Genomic DNA, 23,261 nt, shown 5'->3' on the forward strand with positions numbered 1-23,261 from the left:
AACCATGACACCTGCAACTACGACATCAACCACATCAGCTACAACCACATCTTCTACAACAACCTCGGCTACAACCACATCGGCAACAACCACTCCATCAACTATACCATCAACAACCATGACGCCTGCAACCACTCTATCAACCAAACCATCAACAATCATGATGCCTGCAACTACTACATCAACCAAACCATCAACAACCACATCAGCCACAATCCTCCCTACATCTTTCACACCAACAGTCATGACGTCCATGTCCCATTCAACAGCACCAAGCCTATCAACAACCGCACTGCCCACATCGCTTACAACTACTGGCCCACCGCTGCTCGTGACCACACCTACAATGAACAGTAGTCCTTTGACGTCCACCACGCCATCTCTGTCCACGCCCACGACGGTGCCCCAGACCACGTCAATCATGCCGTCCACGGCTGACAGTAAGACCAACCTTGCTATGTACTGTAAACGTCCAACCATTCAAATGCACTTATTCCTATTCAGCAAGCTCATGTGCAATGGTATGCCCTCTTCCCTCCATGTCAGTGACCTCTGGGGTAGCCACACCTACAGCCCACGCTACAGCCCTGCCAACAACAGTCACCTCTAACGTCACAACAGGTAAGTCAACAGCCTCAGTCATGGTTGAAGGATATCTCATAATGGGTTTCGTGTGATCATAGGATTTAAACATCAGATATCAGATTAAGTCTTAGCATAATAGAGGTGATTGTGTTTCCCTGAATACACTGTTACAGTACACAATACACTGTATTTAATGGAGTAAAAGGAACAATAGATTGTATTAATAAAAGCTCACAAAGACTTGCCCATTTATTTTCAGTGTCATATAAAGCATATTTTCTTTCATTCAAGGATTTGAGCATTTCAGTGTTTCAGGTCCCCCACTACTAGACTGAATAAATAAATAAATGCTAGAGAGGCCTATTCTCCATCCCATTGTCTATGCTGTTCCTTACTCCTCTTATTCCTCTTCACTGTTTCAGAACCAGCAGTGGAACAGTGCACCGTCTCACAGTTCTGTGCCAATCAGTGTAAGTGGAAAGGGCTGAAAAGGGGTGACCGTGTAAGATGAAAGCCAAGTGTGTGGTCAAATCTGACTTCCTGTTTATTCCAAACAGCTGTTTACTACTGGATGGTGCTTGCTGTGGAGGTGACAGGAAACAATAAGAGTGAATCAGACATCAGAGCCTGGGTAAGCTGGGGTTGATCTACCTGTTGTGTGTTGTGGAGGGAATGATTACTGGTGATCCCTTTTGTATCAAAACAACTTCCGATACATGTGATGTTGCCTGATGAACTTTTGTTTTGAAATGCATTGCATGTGACAGTTTGACATTCCTTTCTCAGCTGAAGCATCAGTTTCATACTCACTTGGAGACCTGTGTGTCCTTCAACCATGGAGGACCAAATGGCACCAACTCACCGCCAGCCACACTGCAAACCACCGCAGTCAGTCCATCGTATGGGCCAACGCACAACATGACAACACAGTTACACCACAGCATGACAACGCCATCCCATAACTTCACCATGGCAACACTAACCCAGAACGACAGCTTGACTCCCTCACACAACCTCAGCATGACAGCCATGCTTCACAACCATAGCATGACAACCCCTTCTCTTAACTACAGCATGACAACCCCCTCTTCTAACTACAGCATGACAACAACTTCACACAACTACAGCATGACAACCCCTTCTCAAAACTGGGCCCAGCTGTTCCAAGTAAGCAAGTACCGTATCTCTCTCTAGACAATGTTGCTTGGCTTAATGCTTGTGAGCATGAGAACGTTTTTGTTTGTTTCTGAGAGTATGTGAATAAAACATTATTTTGTATTGTATTATTTTATAGGGTATTGAAGTAACATGCATCAATAAAGCAGGAATCAGGTTAGTTGAAGAATTGACACAATTTCTTGTCCAGCATGCCTAGTCCATCTCCAACCTTTTAACCTGTGTCCATGTCTGCAACCTTTTAACTCTGTAAATCCACTCCCCAGGTCGACCAACTGCACAGTGCTGCTGGAGCTGAGCAATCCAACATCTCCCTGTTGTTTCCATCGTGTGCTGCAGATGGGAGTGAAGAACTCATCCATAAGCGCTCATGTTGTTGGAAATAGAATAGAGAGAGTGGGTGAGTCTCAGTAAACCAAATGTGTCCTGGATTCTCTCACAGAAGGGTCCATTTGCGTAAACAAAGCATTATGTGTTTGTGTGTTTTTGCTCGTAGGCCAGGGTTTCTGTCATAGTGCAGAGAAACTGCCTCCAAGTGATGGCTTAGTGAAATGCAACGGCTCCATCCCATTCCCATGTCCCTCTTCTGGGCCCGTCAATATCTCTTGGTAAGCAGGATGTATTTGTATGTTTTGTATTTATTTATTCACACATAAAGTGAAAGAATAAAATTGATTAAAAAAGTACATGTGCAGGTGAGATAAGAAACATGTCACCATAACTTAAAGATTTGTGGTCCTCTGTGGCTCAGTTGGTAGAGCATGGCGCTAACAACGCTTACGTTGTGCGTTTGATTCCCGCTGGGACCGTATATACTGAAAAATGTGTGCAGTCACTGCAATGCAATTCTCTTTGGGTAAAAGTGTCAGCTAAATGGCAAATATTATATTTAACACACAAAGGTTAATGATGTTACTCTGGAAAGTAGAGACTGTGCTGTTTCTTGTGTGTTTGTAGCGTTTTTTGAAGGTACAGTCTATGAGCATGGCATACTGTCAACCCATCTTCTCATTGTCTTGCAGCGGTGGACATGCAGGGACTGTGTACATACCTCTTGGGATTCATCAGCAAACAAACTGTAGTCAAGGAATCGGTAAAAACAGCTTTATTTTATTTGTCGTTTGAGCTAAATTATTTACTCATGCAGAAAAAATCCCAGCCTACATTTTTAGAAGCACACACGTGGATAGCCATTTCAATCTCCAGTGTTCTATATTTCCAAAGACAGATACAGTACATGTCTGTATTGTTGTATTATTGTGGTACATTGATTTTCATGTAATTGAGATTTCTGTGTGCCTGATTTTCAGTGGAGGAGGAGCTTTTCTGCAACTGCTCTTCTTACTGCAATGACACAGGTTAGTGGTTCTAAAGTGATACTGTTCATTATGGATTGACTACAGTTGTTTTGGCTTCACGTGATAACTCTCATACCCTAACCCTAACCCTAACCCTAACCCTAACCCTAACCCTAACCCTAACCCTCATCCCTCTCTCTTACCGTAGCTGCGTACTACACGCTGGGAATAGATATCACAGACCCGACTCTGCACTTATCATACATCTTAACACTGGTGAGTTCTTCTTCAATGTGTTACCTGCTTACCTGCCAGCGATGCCAGCTCGTATTGGTGACTTCTTCATCCTGTACTGTACCTTCCCTAGATCGCTCAGCTAAAGGTTCCTCCACCCTGCAACAGTACCTCACGGGCAAAGTATGTATTTACTTTCTCCTCTTTCTCCTCTGTGCTCAATGTTTATATTCTCACACTTTCTCAATAGACCATTACATGTACATACAGTACAGTACGGTCTCACATGTTAATACACGTAAAGCAATTTCATGAGAGAGTCCTGACGCAATTCTCCATTACAGCATGTCATGTCCCTCATCTATAATATCCGATACATATAAGGTACAGTAAATCATATTTTATTCCTAAATATTTTCATTTCATTGTTGTGATGGCTAGTATTATTCAGTTCCTTTATCTTTGAGAGCTTTATCATCACTCTTTGTTGTGCTGTTACGCTGCTTTAATGAAGTTTATGTAAGTTCAGGCGGGACACTTTAAGTCGAACGGTGCAGTTGTCTGTTAGATTCACACATAGGCAAAACATCTTGTCTCAGGGATGAGGCTTAAAAGAGCCGAGTATGCAACACTCCACCATGGTTAAACAGTGTAACTCCGCTGGCTATGAGAGTTTCACTTGTTGGTCGTCCCACCCACCGCCCCAGCCTCCACCCGCTCGGTCACTCTGTATTTACCTACCTACGGGGTGGGGTGCGGTGGGGTGGGGTGGGGGGTTGATAGTTATGGGCTCCCTGCCTATGTTATTTTGTATTTAGGATGTTTAAATTTCAGGCAGGGAGCTATACAGAGCGGAGCCATTCAATTGAAAGCCATTCAATTACACCAAACTATTTCCATTTTCATTTAATAATGATTAAACCGACCTAAGTGTACTGACTGAACTGTAATTACCGAAGGGTAGAGCTTTGGTAGACCTGCTATATGAGGTCACAAGGGATAACACAACTCCATGATGAATCCATGTTGTTTTGTCTCTGTAATAGTTTTAGACCGCATTACCTATGTTGTGTACTTCTAATGTTTTCACACAGGATGTCCACGTGGAATGTGGTGGCAAAGAGACAAAGTGAGTCCACTCTTCCCCTACAGAAAACAATTACATTCAAGACAGCAGCAGCCGTGGTGTTAATACTGTAGTCATTCATAACTGTGTTCTCCCTGTCTTCTTCCCAGTCTCCAGAGCTGCAGGGTGATATTGAGCTTTGTCCATTCGGTGCCTGCGTGTGCAGTCAGCACTGCATTGACGACTGTGTTCCATGATGAAGGTATCCATTATGGTGGGAATGTGACAAGAACAGGTGAGTACACCTGGTGGTGGTCGCAGGGAGCATCTGTGTTCACTGTTTTCTCACAGAATGGACAGGACTGTATGTGTGAACTAGTGTGTATGTGACTAATTGTTTCTGCTCTTATTTCACACACAGCGATTTGTGGCTGGCCAGGACCAAGTCAAAATCCATTAAATTCAACCTTTACCTGGGTTTCGATCAACTTAAAACCATCTCAGTTTTGTGCTGTTGAGGATATTAGCAAAGGCATCCTCAGCTGGTGAGTGCAATCTCTCTATCTTCTGCAAAGTACTAAATGTATTTTCGTTTGTTGTAACACACTTCCATGATAATGGTCAGCAGTAAGGTACAGTAGTAGTAGTAGTAGTGTAGTAGTGGTAGTAGTAGTGGTAGTAGTAGTAGTAGTAGTAGTAGTAGTAGTAGTAGTAGTGGTGGTGGTAGTGGTAGTAGTAGTAGTAGTAGTAGTAGTAGTAGTAGTAATAGTAGTAGTAGTAGTAGTAGTAGTAGTAGTAGTAGTAGCAGTGGTAGTAGTAGTAATAGTAGTAGTAGTAGTAGTAGTAGTAGTAGTAGTAGTAGTAGTAGCAGTGGTAGTAGTAGTAGTGGTAGTAGTAGTGGTAGTAGTAGTAGTGTACAATGTTGCACAGTACTTCAGTTCATCTTGACATAAAGAAAACCCATTAGTATCAATGTAATGCTAGTAGTAGCAGTGGTAGTAGTAGTAGTAGCAGTGGTAGTAGTAGTAGTAGTAGTAGTAGTAGTAGTAGTAGTAGTAGTAGTAGTAGTAGCAGTAGTAGCAGTGGTAGTAGTAGTAGTCGTAGTCGTAGTAGCAGTGTAGTAGTAGTGTAATAGTAGTAGTAGTGGTAGTAGTAGTAGTAATAGTAGTAGTAGTAGTAGTAGTGTACAATGTTGCACAGTACTTCAGTTCATCTTGACATGAAGAAAACCCATTAGTATCAATGTAATGCTTTGTAAATGATCGACAGTGAAGATAATAATACAGTATGTAGACATTGTTGTGCAACTATACAAACTTCATCAACTGTTTTAACTCTATTTGCACTTAACACTACGATTTGCATGCTCTTTTCTCTTTTTAGCCAAAAAGGGGAAAATGTCTGTGTGCTTCTGAATGAACATTGTGACAAAGACCCCATCCCTCCTCCTACTCCATCCAGCACGACTCTACTACCAAGCACTGCCACCCTCCCATTAAACACAACATTAGCTCAACCAAATACCACAACTGCCTCCCCTAACACTACAACTGCCTCCCCTAACACCACAACTGCCTCCCCTAACACCACAACTGCCTACCCTAACACAACAACTGCCTACCCTAACACTACAACTGCCTACCCTAACACAACAACTGCCTACCCTAACACTACAACTGCCTCCCCTAACACCACAACTGCCTCCCCTAACACTACAACTGCCTCCCCTAACACTACAACTGCCTCCCCTAACACCACAACTGCCTCCCCTAACACTACAACTGCCTCCCCTAACACCACAACTGCCTCCCCTAACACCACAACTGCCTACCCTAACACAACAACTGCCTCCCCTAACACTACAACTGCCTCCCCTAACACCACAACTGCCTCCCCTAACACTACAACTGCCTCCCCTAACACCACAACTGCCTCCCCTAACACCACAACTGCCTCCCCTAAAACCACAACTGCCACTCCTAACGCCACAGTGCCGTCACAAACCAACACTACGACGACCCTCCAACCCACTCAGCCATCACTGAACACCACCACAACCACAACCATCACCACAGCAGCCCCCAATAACACCACTGCAAACTCATCAGTGCCTGTCGTTCCACCTGTGGACTCCACAACACGCTCTCCAGATACTGTTACTACAACAGCCTCTATAACAAACACCACAGGTAACTAACCCACTCTGGACAACTGCTGTTGGTGTTACAGTATATTTTGTATTTGAATATCACTACCACTACCTTCAGACAAGCCCCAAAGTCTGCATGTGATACATACATTAATTATGATGTGTAACTATGATGTGTAACTAGGTCAGGATGGTAAACTCACTCCTCAAGTTGAAATAGCCCTACCCACACCATTGAATTGCTAGCTTAGGACGCCTGTTACACATACAGTACACTGTATTGAATTGTTCTTCTCCTCAATTGCAGCAGCCAGTAGTGAGGAGCAGGCCAACCAGCTGCTGGAGCTGACTAGGGATGTGTCCAGCCTGAACTCCTCTCAGGTGGATCAGCTGGTGTCCCAGCTGGAGGGCCTGCTGGCTGGGCCCAACGTCAGCCTGGCCCTGGGGAACACCTCCGTCCACATAGTCAGCAACCTGCTCACTGCCTCAGAGGATACTCTGGCCTCCTCCTCCGACAGGTCAGCTCACTGGAGCTCCAAATGTTATCGTGTCTGCTGTGCTACTGTACTGTTATTGATGTGTGGTGGATGAGCAGTGTTTATGATGACACACCGTGAGTGACAGCTTGTTTTTGTATCAGGATCATTGGGATTGTTGACACCGTGGGCCTGAAGCTGGTCATTCAGGGAGGGACTGAAACCTTATTGTCCCAGTCACTCGCTCTCTCCGTCACACCAGTGAATGGGGCTAATTTCCAGGAAACATCTTTCTCCATCTCCAACCCCGACAACGTGCTGGTATGACGTTGTCATGTATCCTGATATGTGTTATGTGATAAGTGTGTTGAGGCACGTGTGTGAAACGCACTTTGAATAAATTTGTTTTGATTTGACCCAAACCTTCCATTGAGGAAACAACATGTACCTATTACCATTCAGTTCTAAGGTGAAAGTAATGCGCCTGGATGACATTTTGACTGTATAGTATGTCTGGTGCTGTATGTGACCCCACCTCCTACTAATTGCTGCAAGCATTCACTTGTATGTTGTGTGTTGTGTGTTGTGTGTTGTGTGTTGTGTGTTGTGTGTCCGTCAGGTCCGTGGAGAGCCCAGAACCAAGAGGAGTGTGCGAGAAGTAGTGTCCTCCCTCCCTCAGGGCTCCATCAGACTGCCCTCCTCCCTCACACTGAACCTCAGCGCCCAGCAGCAGCAGCTGGCCTCCAGGGTCCAGTTCAACTTCTACCAGAGGAGCACAGTGTTCCAGGTGCTCAGCTACTTCCTGCTCCTCTGCATTACCAGCTGTCCATCATGCCACTAGCTAAGGCAAACCATATCCTACCATACTGTATCAGAATCAGAATTCAGAATCAGAATCAGAATTCAAAGTATATTTGCACATACAGGAAATTGACTTGGTGAGGTTGGTGCATGGGACATAAAAAACTATATATATATATATATTTTTTTTTAAAAACACATCAGTTGGTGTACCATTAGATGGTGTGCAATTTAGCCTTTCACAATGACTTATAAAAAGAAAAGTTAATGATTGTGCTCTGTAGCATCGTATCACTCCTTAGTCAAGAATGAGAAACTTTTGGAAACTGGAAATGTTGACATCCTTAATATACTAGTTAAACTAGACTAAGACTAACTAGCATTCCCTCAATACTGTTCCCTTTACAGGACAGAAACCTGGGAGAGAGGAGGCTGAACAGTGGGATCCTGGGGGCTAGCGTGGCCAACCTATCAATCAATGAACTGGAGGAGGATGTGGTCATCACCCTGAGAAACACAGAGCCTGTTCCAGTGAGTCACAAGAACAGACACTGGCTGTTTATCTATCTAGTCGAGTGGCTTGACTTTTACTGCTTTTCTCAAGGATTTCACACCTTGGATCATTCATCCAATGTCATTCACGTCTGTTTTCTCTTGCTCACTTGTCCTCACAGGCTAATTTTGTGGCTTCATGCGTTTTCTGGGACTTTCGCTTAAATGGTAAGTGTTCCACTTCTGTCTCCCAAAATGAACTGAGGTCAACTGTACCTCTGACATCTGAAACACTGATCGCTTTTTTATGTTAGATGGCTCAGGGGGCTGGAACCCAGATGGCTGCTCTCTTCTGAACAGCACAGACAATGAGACTATCTGTGGCTGCAACCATCTAACCAGCTTTGCTGTACTACTGGTGAGTGAACTCTGAGGCAGGATTTAAATGTGGGAGAGAGGGTTAAAATGTCTCTCATGCAGTCTATGTCAGCACTGTAGGACGTTTTTAGAATAACATATATTTTTTTGTAGACATATTTTTTCCTTTTTTTCTCACAGGACATCTCCAGAGAGGGCACAACCAGTCGTCTCCAGGCCACCATCCTCACCTACATCACCTATATTGGCTGTGGCATCTCCGCCATCTTCCTCTCTGTCACTCTACTCACCTACCTGGCCTTTGGGTGAGTTAGACTAGAGCGCCACCTGGAGAGTATATATGAATACAAAGATATACTATATATGAACATAGGAAGTCTAAATGTAATGGACTCGTGTAAAGGACTCATCTCAACCTACATGTAAGATGTAATTGACAAACATGAAGCATACCATATGAAAAAAAGGCATATTAGAAATAAGCCAAGACAAAATTCTCAGTAATGAATGTGTGCAGTAATTAATACATTTGATTTTGTTCCTGTAGAAAACTGCGTAAGGACATCCCCTCTAAGATCTTGATCCAGCTGTGTGTGGCTCTGTTGTTTCTGAACCTGGTGTACCTGGTGGACGCCTGGCTGGCCCTCTACCCTGAAGCTGTGGGCCTCTGCATCTCCACTGCCTTCTTCCTGCACTACTTCCTCCTGGCCTCTTTCACCTGGATGGGCCTGGAGGCTGTCCACATGTACCTGGCCCTCGTCAAGGTCTTCAACACCTACATATCACACTACATGCTCAAGTTCTCCATCATCGGCTGGGGTATGTCAAACGTCGACGAATTTTGTACAGTCAGTACAGTATATGCGTCATTATAGAGAAGAACAGCCACCGTCATGCTGCTGCTGATTTTAACAACCGACAACTTTGTAAAGCTGTTTTCACTTCAACTGAATTTGTTCTCCATTAGGTATTCCACTCATTGTGGTCATTGTGGTCATTGCCGTTGATAAGGATAACTATGGTATCGTTGCCTATGGGAAGTTCACTGATGGTTCTACAGATGACTTGTGAGTCCTATACTTTGTTCCCCACACCATTCATGACCATTCAACACGTTTAGAGGTGACACTATTTCTTACAAGTAGCAATTTTAATCGAGATAGAGATAACATCGTGAAATTCATCGATATAACAGAATAGATGATTCATTCAGTGAACGCAACGCATCTCCCTTCCTTCTCTCCCGCAGCTGTTGGCTGAGGAATGACATCGCCTTCTACGTAGCCGTAGTGGCCTATTTCTGTGTCATCTTCCTGTTCAACCTCATCATGTTTGTGGTGGTGATGGTTCAGCTGTGTCGCATCAAGAGGCAGAACCCCCACAACATGCAGCACAGGAATGTGCTGCAGGACATGCGAAGCGTGGCTGGCATCACCTTCCTCCTGGGCCTCACCTGGGGCTTCGCCTTCTTCGCCTGGGGACCGGTCAACCTGGCCTTCATGTACCTCTTCGCCATCTTCAACTCCTTGCAAGGTGACATTTAACGGCCGTTATATGTCGCATTATTTCAGTTCACTGATTCACCATGAAATCACACCATATCGTCATTGACAAGCTGCCGCCATTGCCAAGCATGCGACCAAGGGACACTAACGTTAACCTTTTGTCGTCTTGCAGGGTTCTTTATTTTTCTATTCCACTGTGCCGTGAAGGAGAACGTGAGGAAACAGTGGAGGACCTACCTGTGCTGTGGTAGACTGAGGCTGGCAGAGAACTCTGGTTAGAACGCTTGACCTTCAACTTAGCCCAATCAGCCGACGAGAGAATACTTTGTTGACTAAATGATCCCAGTGCTATAGGGTTACAGAACAGCAGGTCTCTCCTTATTGTAGATGCTGACCCGGTCCTCTACAAGTTAACCAGCAGTGAAACAGTCATGTGATTAACAGATGGGGTTTGATGTGTGGATCGTATGGCATGAAATAGGTTAAACGGTAATGTATTCCCTCTCTCCTCACAGAGTGGAGCCGAACTGCAACACAAAAGACTGCTAAGACCAGAGCCACATCTGTCCGCTCCATTAACTCCTCCGAGTCTAACAACTCCTCCAGCTCCTCCTTCCTGGCCAGCGACACCACAGAGAGACCCAGCGGAATCGGTAGGGCATGATGTGGAACATGACAACTGTTCAGCCATGTTCAGCGGAGGTATCAGAGGATACGTCATACAGGATAGACTCTCATAGCCAGATCGATCTTTCTGTCCCTGCTGATGTGCCCCTGACAAAACCTGACCATAGTATTTTAATAATTCATATATTATTACATATAATTAATAATTAATTGTAATATGAGGGGTAGGTTTTGGTATAGCTGGCATGCCTCACACATCTCCATCTCATTCATGACCAATGAACCCTCTTAAAGAGGCTCTGTGACGATCTTTGCTCCCTAGCTGCATTTAACCCAGATTTGGAGCTATATTGTATAACCAACCACCCGGCTCTAAATTCTCTGGTTACAGCTAATGTATGACATCTCTCCTCTGTGTGCCTCTTACGGTGTGTTCTGTGTGTGTGTGTGTGTGTGTGTGTGTGTGTGTGTGTGTGTGTGTCTATGTGTGTCTGTGTGTCTGTGTGTGTGTGTGTCTGTGTGTGTGTGTCTGTGTGTCTGTGTGTGTGTGTGTGTGTGTGTGTGTGTGTGTGTCTGTGTGTGTCTGTGTGTCTGTGTGTGTGTGTGTCTGTGTGTGTGTGTCTGTGTGTCTGTGTGTGTGCAGTACGTGTCAGTGTTAGTGTGTGTTGTTGGTGTGTGTGGTTCTCTACAGCAGGATTTAGTCAGCTTAACCCCATCCAATCAAATCGTGAAAGCGGCATCTCTAACTGTAGCGTCCTTGGCTCAGCTGCTGCCAGCTGGCTCCTACTCCACCAGTCATGTGCCTCGTGTACTTGTTGATTTGCTCTCATTCATGAAAAAGACCTTTTATCCGTTCTGCAGCTAGACGTGGGAAAGGCTTGTTTTGTCATTTGTAATATTGAGGATGAATCACCAGAATAGTTTGGCCTCTGTGACATGAAAATCTATCCACCCTAACATGCTTTCTTGGTCGAGTGCAGTGTATGTGGTCCTTTTAAGATATTCATCACATCAATAGCCCTGTTACGATTGTATTGGACTTAACTGTACAGTAACTTGTGTACAAAATGGTCTCTGTGGCTCAGTTGGTAGAACATGGCGCTAACAACGCTTAGGTTGTGGGTTTGATTCCCGCTGGGACCATATATACTGAAATGTATGCACTCACTGCAATATAAGTCGCTTTGGTTAAAAGCGTCAGCTAAATGGCATATATACAGAATAAGCAGTGTGTGCTTCCCATTGCAGGTAGCCCGTTTGAAGACAGAGTGATCACAACCCTGGAGCAGCCCACCTCAGATGTGGTCCTCAATGAGATCAACAGCCAGTTTAGGACCCAGCAACCACAATGACCTCTGGGAAACATAAGTCCTCCATGCACAGAGGCTGTAGGAGGAGACCTAAAAGTGACACAGTGTGTTTGATATATAGATATTTTTTATTTTTATTTATAAATATTAGCATATTTATGCTGCATTTAGTTGTTTAATAGAAGTGTGTTCAAGACTCCTCTGAACTGTGATGAGACCTAATGGGCGTAGGATTCAATGGAGGCCAACACCAAAGCTGTCAGACAATGCTGTCATGAACTGAGTACCAATGTTAAGGATTCTGGGGGCATCTCAATCTTTTTGATAAGGATTCTGGACAACAGGGGGCATCTCAATCTTTTTGATAAGGATTCTGGACAACAGGGGGCATCTCAATCTTTTTAAGTTATATCCTTTGACTGCCAACCTATTCCAGCACTGTGCCACTGTTTGATTTGATGTACAGTAGTTTAATAATCATAATGTTAATGATTTATAGGTAAATGCCAGGGTCTTTTATACACAGAATGAAGATATTTTTCATCAGATATGTTTATTTTATTTTTTAAGAGGCATCACAATAATGACTGTACAATTGAATGTTATTTGATCGATAACATCTGTAGAAATTAATAAAATATTTTATTTTAAGTTAAGATAAGTGTTTATTTTTTGATTACACTATGCTAAATTATATGAAACATGCACTTGTACACTCGCACACACACACGCACACACACACATACACACACACACACACACACATACACAGGCACAGGCACGTGCACACACACACACACACACACACACACACACACACACACACACACACACACTCAGATTCAAAAAACATACACAACCTAAATGTATAATCCAGTAAAAAGAAACAACTGCAGTAGGAAACAGTCCCATTTACAGCACTCACAGGTCCAGAGCATCACCTGAACCTAGACTTACCACAGGCTCTAGGTGTACTCACTCATCTCCTCTTCAGTAGGGTTTGACTGTCCAAAACCCCCACAATGCACTATGGTAGGCAGTCACCAACTCAGTGGTTGAGATAACACTCCAGTAGTCAATAGAATAGAGTGGTTTGGTGGGGAAGCTGTTAAAGCTGTGTCAGCAGAAGTTAGCAGAATCTGTTTGATGTTCTGGAGTTGGATACTGCTGTAGTGCGTTAACAATGTTCCGCATAGTGTGCATACTCCACTGAGTGCTGCAGGGCAGTTCATAACAGTGTGTGCCTCATAAGTAAAAACTCCAGTAGATTATGTTGAACAGTAGGTAGGCCATGGGGAAGATGATTCTGGAGTAGGAGTCAATCATGTAGCTGTTGCTCATGATGAAGCTGAGGTTGTATTTGACGGAACGCTTGCGCCGAAGCCTGGTCCCCTCTGTGGGCGGGGGCTCGGCAGCAGAGTTTCGTGAGGGGGAAGTTCGCTCTGTGTTCGGAGTGTCTGAGCGGTCTGGGAAGGGGCTCAGGTCAATCTCGTCATGGAAACATCCGTCAAAGGCCATCGCTTGGGTGGCATTGTAGGAGGCAGGGACCTAGAGGGAGAGAGAGAGAGATAGGGAGACAGAGAGAGGGATAGAGAGAGAGAGAGAGAGAGAGAGAGAGAGAGAGAGAGAGAGAGAGAGAGAGAGAGAGAGAGAGAGAGAGAGAGAGAGAGAGAGAGAGAGAGAGAGAGAGAGAGAGAGAGGGTGGGGATATTTGATTTCATAATTCAATAAGCTCCAGCTGATACACTTTTAGACCAGTAGGTGGAGACATAACCATATTTATTGTGATTTTTAGTTTCGGTGAGTTAGGGTTAGGGTTAGTTTAGGATATGATCACATATCTCACTATACACACACGCACAGCAGCTGAGCCTGTGACCTGACCCATGCACTTTGACCCCATCATAACCCTTAGGTATCCGTCACCTTTCCCGCCTTGAGCCTCTTCATCTCCTCCACGGTGGTGAAGTAGTTGACGGCTGCATACTCGATGACAGACAGGAAGACGAAGAGGAAGCTAGCCCACAGGTAGATGTCCACAGCTTTGACATAAGACACCTGTGGCATGGAGGCTGAAACACCTGTGATGATGGTCGACATGGTCAGGACCGTGGTGATGCCTGGAGAGGGACACAACCAGAGAAAGAGAGAGTGAGAGAAAGAGATTATAGACTCGTGGCGTTATTGATCTTAGAACATCATATCATTCTTAGGGTTGATAGGACAAAAAGTCGTCCAAAGTTCAAAGTTCAAAGTAGTTGGTTAAAAGTTTTGACCCATGGACTACTGTTTTGACCCATGGACTTCTGATAAGATAAACACAATTAGGCTAACGGAATGAAAAGAGAGAGAATGAGAAAGAGAGATGTAATAAAACCTCTTTACAAGGTGTAACAAAGTGCAGTGATGGAAAGTCAAACATGGGCCAGAAGAAATAAACTGCGAGCTCTATTTCCGTGAGCAGCTACATGTACAGCTGTTCACATGATCATTGGCTCTTTTATCTGCAGTGGTGACACAGGGCCATTCATAACCACGGCTACCAGTGTGTAAACACAACCTGGTAATAAGATAGTGCTTTCTGCACAGTGAATAGAGCTGAAACACACTGATTTCCTTGTGTTGAGAACAGTGAAATTAGGCCAATCTTTGTCATGGCATCATGATCCTATAAAATATTGCACTGTTGACAAGGTACACATGAACAGTGCTTTATTGCTTTAAGTAAATATGTATTCACATGCAGCTGGTCACACACACACACACACACATTCACATACACTCACACTCACATGCACAGGCACGCACAATTGTGAGCGCACACACACACACACACACACACACACACACACACACACACACACACACACACACACACACAGTGACTGCCTAAAGGGGAGTAGCCAAGTTTGGTGTCACTACTCATGCGCAGAGGTGAAATGCTTTGTCACCATGCTCAGTTTTCATCTGATGGGAGGCCACCTGAATGCTGCTCAGCTCCCTAGGTTAATGAGTCTCTGAACAGTTCTGCTTTCTGCTCTGGTGATTGTGAAAGGAGCACTCACACTTCCTCTCTCGTACACATCAGGAAATTGGTAAACAACCTTCACCTGTATCACAGTGGTGTGACAAACCTTTCCCCCTTCACCTGTATCACAGTGGTGTGACTCAGACCGGTGGACGTAACGTAAACAATAGATATAGAACACATATATGTTCTATCTTGTTGAGGTAAATCACCTATAGACTTTTCATTAGGTGGGTCCGAGAGCCACACTACAGTAAAGGGAATTAATGAGCAAAAAGTAGCAATGAGCCTTCTCTAATCATACTTTGTACATCGATTATTTTCTCCCTTAAATCTCCACTCCTCATTCAGGTGTTCATAGGTGTAATGTATGTTGTTTAGCACGGTAGAGTGTCAGTTCTGTACCCAGGGAGACTCGGGCAGGCACAGCCCTCCTGTCGATCCAGAAGGACACCCAGGAGAGCATCACCATGAGCATGGTAGGGAAATACGTCTGTAGCAGGAAGAAAAAGATGTGCCTCCTGAGAAGGAAGTTGATGTATAGCCTGTTATACCAACCTGAGAGAGAGAGAGAGAGAGAGCGAGAGAGAGAGAGAGATAGAGAGATATAGCGAGAGAGAGAGAGGGAATAGAGATAATTGTAGTTCAGTGTATCTTTGAAGCAGTTTTAGTCACCATCCTATAGTCAATCACAGCTAATTATCAATAAGATAAAACCAGAAGGACTTATTTTATGAAACACCTGCATAAATTAAACCACCTGTCTATGGTTGACACTAGACCTGCACAGGTCTGGGAGGGATTCGGCGTGTATTCCACACTGACACTCTGAGGAGGTAAATCACTTTCTCTTCCTCCCTCTCTCTTCAGACTGACAGTGTGGAATATCAGAGGAGGGGGGGTTTCAGAGGGGGAGATTTGCTTGGACATAATGTTAACTGCTATAGCTGAGTGGAAAGGGAGGGGGGTGGGAAGGGGGCAGCATTGTGGGACGGCACAGCATCAGGGCCGGCACACAACCACACATACCCGTGCTGCTGTAGAAGGCAAGCCCATAAGAAGGGTGAAATTCTTCAATAAAAAACTGCGAGAGCACGATCTCGTCAGTCCTTAATGAATCGTTCCCGTTCTTCCAGTAGAGCATGAGGTCGTTCTCATTGTACGCGTCTTCAAGAGAAGAGAGAACAGGGATAGAGGGATGACTCCTTCAAATGTTGCCTCTCTTAGAATCATGGGCATGTGCCTCAGAGGGGAGGAGACAGTACAGAGAAATGGTTCAGTACTACTCTCCTCTGAGACCAGGCTTCATGCTGTGTGTGTGTGTGTGTGTGTGTGTGTGTGTGTGTGTGTGTGTGCGTGTGCGTGCGTGTGTGTGTGTGTGTGTGTGTGTGCCTATCATCTGGGTAATGTAAACTGCCTCCTGGGATTGGGTTTTACACAATTATGACACTTCCAACATCAGTGCACTGGATATATCTCTGAGATGAGAAATGACCAACTTCAATGTGACATTGTTTGCTGTTCCTTTTAGGATGAATAGGACTTTTAATCCCTGTTAAATCCTGCACTGAAAATACGTGCATTATGGACAAAGACCGACCTGGATTACAAATGTTATTTAAGCTATGTGAAAATAGGTGGGTCAGCTCAAGTATGATGCGTATGTTTATGTGTTGGTGTGTGTGTGTGTGTGTGTGTCTGTGTGTACATGCACGTGAGCATGTGTACGTCAGGCAGCCCTGCACCGTACATGGTTCTATACTCACAGCTCTCCAGCTCCAGAGAGCAATTCTGTGTGTCCAGAGGAAAACTACTGAAGTCCATGGAGCAAAGAGCAGTCACAGTGATCCTAGAACACAAACCCCAAATTAACTGGCCAGCAGACACTTCTTTGTAATCAGTACTTGCCTTCCCAGAGGATTTGAACCTGAATATGACACTATCACGTCCCACTGGAAATCAGAATCGTTCCCCATTTCCTGTATGTGTATTGAGTACCAAGAGTACCAATAGTACCCGTTGTTACATATGAAACCTCATGTTTACAATGGTGAAGGAGGAGAACTGCTCTGTGTACCTGACACTGTAGAGGATGTTGCCATCCGGGTAGACCCTCAGCATGATGTTCTCCATGGTCGTGTCGTGGATAAACGAGCGTTTGGAGTGGACAAAGAACACGTCGGGCACCCAGATCTTCTTCACCAGCCGTGCGTCGAAGGTCCGGCTCTTGTTGCTACTGGAAGGGAAGGCCAGGCGGTCGTCCTGCCAGTAGTGCCTCAAGTACAGGGTCATGGTGAAGTCCTACAGAAAACACCAACACTCAGTGGGGAAACTCAGATCGTTTGAGTTGAGTTTAGGTGAGTATATCTCACAGATGTGATACTGTATCACTGTGAATCTAACAGTGTATTATAGTACCAGTATGTGTGGCAGTGTTAGCTAAAGAGGCCCACTGCAGGCACTTACCATGTTGACTTCAGATATACTGTCAATGCTCTCCACCTGCACGTCTATGCCCACAGGAATGGCTGCCCCTAGGAGAAGTCAAGCAACAGAACAAATCAGTGGGATGGCTTGAGATTCCATTGGTCTGCTTCATTAGACCTTAGTCTCAGCCCCTTGTCTACTCTGCATGCTGTCAAATGCTGGTCAGGACGACCTTGGTGATCTACCTCAGCTGACTAGCTTCATTTTGACCTGGATGGGTCCCTTTGTTCATCTGGACATTGAGGCTGTTGTTTACCCTTGTCTGTGACCCATCATGTTTACATACACATGTCGACACATGTGGTCTTAGAGTTTGTGATGAATGTTTTCCCTCATAATATTTGTATATCGACCCAAAGGCCCTGCTTTAAAGGACAGTTAAAGCAAACACATTGAAAACACACAGTGTCTTCTGACTATTTAAGTATAACAACTGAGACAGTGTGGTCCCTCTGGCTCTGATGGAGTGGAGCATTCTGCAGCCGACCACTGTGTTGTGATTATCCAGTTCATCTCCATGTAGATAAGGAGCACAACACTCTCTCTGCTAAACACAGCTGCAGGCTAATAGCAGCAGCCATAATAACACAGAAGACACACCAGTAATCCTCTCCTTCCCCTCACACAGGCTCTTCATCCCTGACGGTGACCTGCGACAGGCTGTCACCAAGACCTTTGATGAGTCACTTCCCTTTCCTCCTTCCAGTTATGAACCCAGATCACAGAGGTAGAATAATCTAACTGACTTCTGTATGCTCTCTCCTAGGCAGTCCTCTGAGAATTCGGTACTAATCTGACAAATCCTAATTCTTGTGAAGGAAATGAGGAAATCCCCCTCTTTGTGTTAGATGGAGAGGGGTTTCAGTTTAGCTGATCCTGCCTCACAAGAATCTGTGGATGGAGTAGATGGAATGCCATTTCTGACATAGAAATAGAATTAAAGAGTTCATGACAGTATCAGCATGATTCCTGTGTGAAAAGAAGGGATTCTACAGAATAATGCTTTTTTAATTCCAATCAAACCAAATGTACTGTTCCCTTTGACCTGACTAATCTAATTTCAACTTTAACATTTACAGGGATTATACTTCTTCCGTCAGCCCCACCCACTCTGAACACACAAAAATATACAGACAGACAGACAGGCAGACAGGCAGACACCCACACACACACACACACCCACCCACACACACACACACACACACACACACACACACACAATGAACCAACAAAAACTAATTCTCACAAAGGTACACACGCAATTACATTATGATACCACAAACAAAAATGGGACACAATCAGGGTTAAGATTCACTGATTACCTAATGAACATATTGCTGTAGTACTACCATGCCTGTGGCTCAGCTGCCTGACAATGTCCAGTAATATTAGTAGGCCTATTCCAGTATACTTTTTCAGAGAGCGTGGGCTGTAATCCAGATTACAATATCTAAAAACACATCTGTGTACTTAGCCACAGGCTGTCATTGTCTGCTAGACAATCTAGGTCAGTGGATTTTTTTGGGATTGGGTTATGCCAAGGATGACACCGTAACCTACATTGTGCTACTGCATTGCCAAGAGCGTGAATTCAAGACATTAGCCACAAGACTTTCTCTTTCAAAACCCGAATCAAACCATTCCTGTCCAACCTGCTGTATGTTATGCTACAGGTAGGTATGGCCATACAATTTTACATCTACAACAAATTATGTCAAGCTCCAACATCCCTCTCTGTCTTTCTCCTTTTCCCCTCCCCATCTCTCTTTCATGACCCTTGCCTTCTCCTCTCAGGTTGTATGAGCCAAACTCAACACACGTGCTGAGAAAAAGCACACCCATGGTGGTGTCCAAACTGTACATAATCATAGCCCAACCGCATTATAGCCTACTGTGTTGTATGTCTACCAATCCAAAGCCCACTGGGTGGGTGGCCTCACCTCCAAAGCTGGGCCGCATTGCAAAGTCATGGTCCTCGATACGAAGCAGCTGTTCAGATTTAATGAGCAGGGACTTGGTGCTGTCAGACTTCTTCAACTTCATGTCTGTCCTTCTGAGGACCAAAGAAGACACAGATCAGCACATTGAATGTGTTTGACCCAAGAAAACACACACACACACGCACCCACAAGCACGCACACGCACGCACGCACGCACACACACACACACGCACACACTTCACTTCACTTCACTTCACTTCAAGGCAGAAACATATGCTCTGAGGTGTTAGCAGTTTGCAGTTGATTAATTGTGCTTTACAGGTCTGAATAAAACCAAAAGTAAGGGTATTGATAATGTAAGCTCTTCACCAATGATCTAGCAGTACTGATTCACACTAACAGCCTCACAGGGGGATCACACACAGGATGTTCACATGATGAGGAGAAAATGTGTGTAGATTGACTGTTGCCATCAAATGAAGTGTATCCAGAATGTCATTGCCCAAATATTGACTCTCAGACAAAAGAGTCTGGTAGAGGCACAAATCCGAGCATGTGCTCATTGTAATGCATGGAATGGAATGAGGAATGGTATCAAGCACTGCTCTCTATCTCTCAGCCTATCTCTCATTCTCCTCTTCATTCTCTTCTCTCTGTTCTGGCTTATTAGTTCCCTTGCATCAGAATAGTTGCTGGCATGTTTCCGTGATTGGTCCTCCTGACTTGGAAGATTAATTGTCTTCCTTGAAACTCTCATATAACACTTGATGTGGGCCAAAGGTCAAAATGCATCCTTCCAGTCTAGTGGAGAACATTCCTGCATCTCCACTTACAAAGTCACTTCTTCACAGCATCAGTTTAATCTGTCTGTTCTAACAAATCATTGCCATACCACAGAAACTCCCCCATTCATTACAAATAAGACAGTGAGTACCATGATTATATACTTACAAACTCAAACCTCTTATCAACTGAGGTCCCCTATCATTACCCACAAACCACTGCTCTGCTCTTACGCACTATAGCCACCCAAACACAGCTCCCCTGATGTCAGCTATAAGCCCCACTGGTCACCTCACCTGCCCTGGCCTTCATCCGCAATGCACCTCTGTAATGATACATTTCCTAGCAAACATGTAAGATCATACAACCTGTTTTCTAGAGCCGATTTGAACATTCATAGAGATCGGATAGATGAATGTGGCATTCCCAGAAGGTTAATATTGTAAAATACAGCAGATAGTAAATACAGCAGATGCTACAGAATTAATTCCAAATATCATTCACTAATCCAAGACACATACTGTACAAAAACAGGTGGTAAATGTACAGCAGAGGTACAATTGTGTTAAAAAATATTTTGTTTGCTCTCAGTCAATAGATTGAAACGAAAATAAACCCACCAACTAGAACTCAAACTAGAGCCATTTCACTTGCTGAATGTTGGAATGTATCATCAATCACATTGACAGAGCATTGAAAAACAATCCCTGTTTATCTACTAGAGTGTATCAATGTAACTCTTGCCAAGGCATTCAGCCACAAATAGTCTCAACCAAACAGACCGGATGAGCAAACAAAACCAACATAAAATAACTCCAGTTACTAACTACAACTCCAGACCAGCAGGGTCTCGTGGGACCGCATCCCTCGGCTCAGGCTCACCCTGAATGTTTGTTTTTGGTGTTCTCCCCAAGGTACACATCCTTGTGCCTCCTCTTGTTGGGAAAATGGCTGCCGTTGAGCATTGTGACAGGCCACAGCCAGGCCAGGCACATCAGCCTGAACGCCAGAAGGACCAAGTTCATGGCTGGGGGCTGAAAGCCTGCCAGCGCAGGAGTCACCACGCAGGAGTCCTTCCACTCTGTCTAAATCCTTCACCTAGGGATTCTCCACAGGGTCAGTGGTACGCCACAACTCTCCCTGTCCCGTGTCTCTTCCATATCCCAGCAGCAGAGTGAGAGCTGTTATCCAACCCCCTCGTCCACTAATACATGGCGCACGTTGATCCAGGCATCCAATGTTCAGCTCCAGAGCCACAGACGTTCCCCAAGCTTTCCTTTCCGCTCACAACGCTGCCCCTGCTTGTGTCACTCTCTCTGTGCCAGTCGGAGCACAGCCTGTTCCTCCTACTCTCTAGTCTCCCCTCCCTCTGATTAAAACCAAATATCAATTTATTCCTATAATGACAAAGGAATGACGTTAATTCCTCTCTAATCTTCTTATGTGTGGTTGCTGAAATCTTTCAGTAACCTACAAACTGGAGCCAGGAGAGGGCGGGGATAATACAACCAACAGTTTCTAATCATGATTCTCCCCAGATAGAAATAAAAAGCCCACAGCCCACTTTTGAAAGCATGCCCATGATGCCAGGGTTTTCCTTGGAATTGCACTGTGGTGGCAGGGGGAGGAGTTAGATGATCCCTGAGGATGGGCGATAGATGATAGCATATGTCTGTGCCACATGCTTTTTATGGAAACTGATGCCTTTTCGGATACCCGCTATGTGTTGGATGCATGCGGCATCTTTTACAGCCTACTGCCTCTGCCTGTTGCACAACGAAACTGTTCCCACGCAAGTGTGACCCTGTGCCTCCAAATGCATATAACCCCTTTAAACCCCACAGTCATGCACTCTGTGCCACTCAAATCTTTTTTTTAATCATGTCACTTCATCCCCTTTGATTCCCCCTCTTAACATCTGCAAAGTACCATCAACAGTCAACATCCAGCTAATCTGACGCTATGGGGATGGATTGCCATCCATTGAATTCTTAATACCACTACTGTAAATTAGTTGATTATCTGTGAGAAAATATGACAAGAGGGAGAGATAGAGGAACCAATGTATTGAGCAGAGGAGAGATGAAAGTAGGATGATGAGGGAGAACCTAAATTGCTGCTTAATCTTTCTGTGAAAGAATATAAAGATCACATGATGTTCCTATCCATTTATCTGACTTGGAGGTTGGCCAAAACAAATGGTCTGACAGCTGCTTTGGTAGAAATCCCTTTAGCTGTACACAATGTCTATAGCTAAAAATACTTTACATTTTATTTTATTTATTAATTCCTGGGATTTTTGGGACTAAGTTCAAACAAAATAAATGAAACCAAACTGCATGTAGTCTATGTAGTCTACTGCATGTAGCCTATACTGGGGAATTAGATATTCTTCTATGAACAATGTAGGGATATTGACAAATCTACTATTATCAGGACACTTTTTATCAGGCTGAAGATTTGCAGTAAAGGCAATGTACTTTATCTCCTAATCACCATATGGGTTAAATGGATTATTGGGTTTAATATTCATGGGTATCATCACCCAGGGAAGGAGGGAAACTAGCTTTGAGATAACCACAATGAAAACAAAGAGAAACAAATACAAGAGAGAATATTATTAAAAATTTTTTTTTTTACAAAAACACAATAATGGTGAGAAAAACAGAGGGTGATATAAATGAATTAACGATACCGGAGGACAAAACAAGGAAGGGAGAAACTGGTCGAGAATCAATGATGGAATCGCAGCACCAAGAGCGTAATCCTAGTCCAGTGGCATGCTCCTTTAATCTGGGATTAACGTTGATTGAGGGCAGAGATGAGTGCTGCCATCTTTAAGAGGCGTGCACGTGTAGCTCGGGTTCCCCCTCACATGCGCCTCCTACAGACCATGCAGCATGAGAGGTGGGCACAAGCAGCTGTT

General features: G+C 44.3%; 2 protein-coding genes across 3 annotated transcripts; one reads left to right on the top strand and one right to left on the bottom strand.

The window, feature by feature from the left end:
- Nucleotides 1-380: 380 nt before the first annotated feature.
- On the top strand, nt 381-12,747 carry LOC310801063 (uncharacterized protein). Of its 2 annotated transcripts, XM_083665020.1 has the most exons (31): nt 381-440; nt 547-621; nt 1,008-1,055; nt 1,143-1,216; nt 1,372-1,629; nt 1,711-1,752; nt 1,880-1,917; nt 2,028-2,161; nt 2,258-2,369; nt 2,784-2,854; nt 3,072-3,119; nt 3,268-3,335; nt 3,427-3,476; nt 3,638-3,677; nt 4,388-4,422; nt 4,530-4,654; nt 4,781-4,904; nt 5,743-6,548; nt 6,816-7,026; nt 7,149-7,305; nt 7,604-7,771; nt 8,194-8,316; nt 8,460-8,505; nt 8,592-8,695; nt 8,836-8,960; nt 9,203-9,474; nt 9,623-9,722; nt 9,905-10,188; nt 10,333-10,434; nt 10,676-10,813; nt 12,036-12,747. In XM_083665020.1, exons 1-31 carry the CDS (start codon nt 422-424, stop codon nt 12,137-12,139), a joined length of 4,101 nt encoding a protein of 1,366 aa, XP_083521146.1. In that variant the 5' UTR covers nt 381-421; the 3' UTR covers nt 12,140-12,747. The 2 variants fall into 2 exon arrangements, with proteins under 2 accessions (XP_083521146.1, XP_083521145.1); XM_083665019.1 differs by having other exon boundaries at nt 1,372-1,752.
- Nucleotides 12,748-13,342: 595 nt separating this feature from the next.
- On the bottom strand, nt 13,343-21,360 carry gabrr3a (gamma-aminobutyric acid type A receptor subunit rho3a; the record flags this gene model as incomplete). Its single annotated transcript, XM_083694247.1, has 9 exons — nt 13,343-13,645; nt 14,024-14,217; nt 15,531-15,683; nt 16,155-16,292; nt 16,892-16,974; nt 17,203-17,426; nt 17,592-17,659; nt 19,553-19,665; nt 21,218-21,360. 9 exons carry the CDS (start codon nt 21,358-21,360, stop codon nt 13,343-13,345), a joined length of 1,419 nt encoding a protein of 472 aa, XP_083550373.1.
- Between the last annotated feature and the right edge of the window lie 1,901 nt (nt 21,361-23,261).

The sequence above is a fragment of the Argentina silus genome (genome assembly GCF_951799395.1).
Source record: "Argentina silus genome assembly, chromosome: 2".
Lineage (NCBI taxonomy): Eukaryota > Metazoa > Chordata > Actinopteri > Argentiniformes > Argentinidae > Argentina > Argentina silus.

Coding starts and splice junctions, on each gene's coding strand:
- LOC310801063 (XM_083665019.1), top strand. Junction 2,162..2,257: donor AAATAGAATAGAGAGAGTGG/GTGAGTCTCAGT, acceptor TTTTGCTCGTAG/GCCAGGGTTTCTGTCATAGT. Junction 3,477..3,637: donor AACAGTACCTCACGGGCAAA/GTATGTATTTAC, acceptor TCTCCATTACAG/CATGTCATGTCCCTCATCTA.